Source organism: Odontomachus brunneus, unplaced genomic scaffold (genome assembly GCF_010583005.1).
Source record: "Odontomachus brunneus isolate Ranch 3 - 2012 unplaced genomic scaffold, Obru_v1 Obru_scaffold_202, whole genome shotgun sequence".
NCBI lineage: Eukaryota > Metazoa > Arthropoda > Insecta > Hymenoptera > Formicidae > Odontomachus > Odontomachus brunneus.
The window spans coordinates 25,577-28,618 of record NW_022639652.1 but is presented as its reverse complement, the minus strand read 5'-3'; the positions used below and the strand labels follow the sequence as shown (position 1 = coordinate 28,618).

Genomic DNA, 3,042 nt, shown 5'->3' with positions numbered 1-3,042 from the left:
ATATGATTCAGTGTCAGGTATATAGGGCGTATGTCAGATAAATATTAAATTTTTGTAAAATGCGTGTAAAATAACTTTCATTTTCTACGTACGTACTTTTAATGTTAAAAAAATATATATAAATATATATGTTTGGATATATTCCATCTCCGAATAAAAAAGATTTCATACATAATTATGTAAAATTATATAAAATTATATATAATTTTACATTATTACATATAATTATCTATGAAATTTATCCATACATGTTAATATATGTTACTTACATATAATCATATATAATTATATATACAATTTCATATATAATTTAACATAATTATGCATATAATTATATATAAGGTAATTATTAAGTTTAGGCTCCTCACCTTCGATTTTGACGAAACTAGGCTCAATCGACACGTTTTTTAAAAAGAAACAACTTTTTCCTCTAACAAAATCGTCGCGAAGCGAGATATTTAGCGTTAAGTTAAAAGCTCACTAGCTGTTAAGACATCCCCGTCTAAATAACACAGTAGATAAAACTGGCGTTTCGGCATTCACGATTATAGATTGGTTTAATTTTTGCCGAAAGGTAAGAATATTGCGAAACAACACATCACGTACATATTATATATATCTTACTAAATTTAGCGTTAAGTTAAGAGCTCACTACCCATCACAAATCTTCAAAGAACGTTCTAAGGAGGTTCTAAGGACATTCATACATTCTAAGAACATCCTACAATATTCTCTAAAGATTTTGTGCTGTCTGGGTAAGTTAGGAAATCTGTCCCTCCGACGATATGTAGTAACTGCCCCACGGTCTTATGCGCATGCCCAGCCGCCACAAAACATGCACGTTACATCCACGTGGAATCCACGTGATTTCGTGAATTCCACGTGAACTCTACGTGGATTCGACGTGAATTCGACGTATGTTTCTGTGGGGGCGCTACTACATAACGAAATATGAAAATGATCAAAAAACAAAAAATGAAGTGCAATATTATTATAACATTACTGGGAACAATGTCGGGCCTTATAGAATTCAGTCGATTGACTGCATGCAAAGACAAGCTGATAGGTTTTTTAATTCAGCACGGTGTTTTAACATCTAGTATCAAGTGCAACAATTGTGGGAATAATATTAATATTAATAAAAAAAAACGTTAATGTATAAATGCAAAAGACGGTACTATATTAAAAATGTACATAAGAAACGTGTGTCGAAGCAGTGCGATTTCAGCCGCAATGCTACGGCTGGTATCTAGTTTAGTAAAAGTCATCTAGACGTGGGAACGGTTTGCAACATTGTTGCATGTTTCCTGTTAAGACATCTAAATGACACAGTAGATGAAACTGGCGTTTCGGCATCCGACGACATCACGATTATAGATTGATTTAATTTTTGCCGAGAGATAAGAATATTGTGAAACAACACATCACGTACATATTATATATATCTAAAATATAAATAGTTCAAAATATTAAATTTGTTTCATATTACAGGTCTGTGTGCTGTGCGCAATAAAAAACAGTGAGAAGTTCGGTGGGCCAGGACGTACGGTGGAAATAGACGAAGTAAAAATTGGACGAAGAAAATATAATCGTGGTCGCCTGATCAAAGGTCTCTGGATCTTCGGAGGATATGAGCGAGAGTCGAAGAAGATTTTTATCACTCTAGTTCAGGATCGGACAGAGACAACACTTCTGGCATGTATAAAAGAATGGATTCTGCTAGGCACCACCATTATTTCAGACTGTTGGAAGTCTTATAATTGCTTAGACAATAAAGGCTTCCAACATTTGACAGTGAATCACTCATATAATTTCATCGATCCTGAAACTGGTAAGTAATGTGAAAAATTAATAATAAGTTGCATATTGTATATGTGTAACGTATTTTTAGGTGCACATACGCAACATATAGAACGTGTTTGGAGAAAGGTTCGCGCAAACATACCAAGATACGGGACCCGAGAGGATCACGAACTTGGATATTTAGTCGAATATCTATTCAAACGCGCCTATAGTCGCTCAATAAGGATAGGAATTTTCTTCGACATCATTGCGAAGATATATCCTCCATCATGTGAAGATATATCCTCCATCAGCTCCGAAATATCATACTAAGAATCATTGACAATTACTTATTTTTAATACTGAAAATAAGTAATTGTCAATGATTCTTAGTATGATATTTCTATAAGAGGATGAGCCAGGGACATCTACTAACCAGCCAGGGCCATCCGAATTCCAGGAAGAAACCTCCAATACCAGCACGGAGTAGATACGTTTCTTATGTACATTTTTAACATAGTACTGTCTTCTGCATCGGTACATTAATATTTCCTTATTAATATCAATATTATTCCCACAATTGTTGCACTTGATACTAAGTACTAAAACACCGTACTGAATTAAAAAATCTACCAGCCTATGCAATATAATAATAGTTATATTTATAATTATATTTATAGTTATAGTTATTATATTTTAATAAAACAATTTTTATATCGTTTACCAAAATCTCTATTGAAACCCGAAAGCATTTTTACACGATCATGCGCTACATTTGAATACATGTTATAAAATATTAAGTATAAATTATTAACTATACTAGCAACATGCACACACACAATGAAAAAGGGGATAAATAATAAAATTATAAAATCTGTCATACCATCTATCTCTAGCTATGTAACTGGGGGGCTTCGCCTCCCAAACCTCTCTAACACGGGGGGGTTATAGTCTTTTGTGAGAAATTCACTTTTTAGCTTAAGCACAAGAGACCCCGTGTTAGGGGGGTCTGGGGGGCGAAGCCTCCCAGTTACTTAGCTAGAAATAGATGGTATGACAGATTTTCTAACATAACACGCCCTCAGATTTGTCTATTAATATCTCGCTTCGAAGTAGAGAGCGACAATTTCGTTAGAGGAAAAAGTTGTTTCTTCTTAAAAAAACGCATTGATTGAGCCTAGTTTCGTTACAATTGGAGGTGAGGAGCCTAAACTTAATATTAGGACCTTAACTTAGTTTCCGCCCAAAAAATACTGAGAA

General features: G+C 34.0%; 1 protein-coding gene across 2 annotated transcripts in view; it reads left to right on the top strand.

The window, feature by feature from the left end:
• Positions 1–2,132, top strand: part of LOC116852090 (L-galactose dehydrogenase-like) — a 92,109-nt gene extending 89,977 nt beyond the window's left edge. Inside the window, exons 8-9 of one of the 2 annotated variants that reach the window (XR_004379687.1) lie at positions 1,492–1,831; positions 1,892–2,131. Coding sequence is in view for 1 of the 2 variants with exons in the window: in XM_032832103.1 (XP_032687994.1) it covers positions 1,492–1,513 (22 nt within the window). In the remaining variant the exon portion in view is untranslated. Of the gene's footprint in view, positions 1–1,491 lie in introns of both variants that reach the window. The other variant, XM_032832103.1, reaches the window with a different exon arrangement.
• Positions 2,133–3,042: the final 910 nt, after the last annotated feature.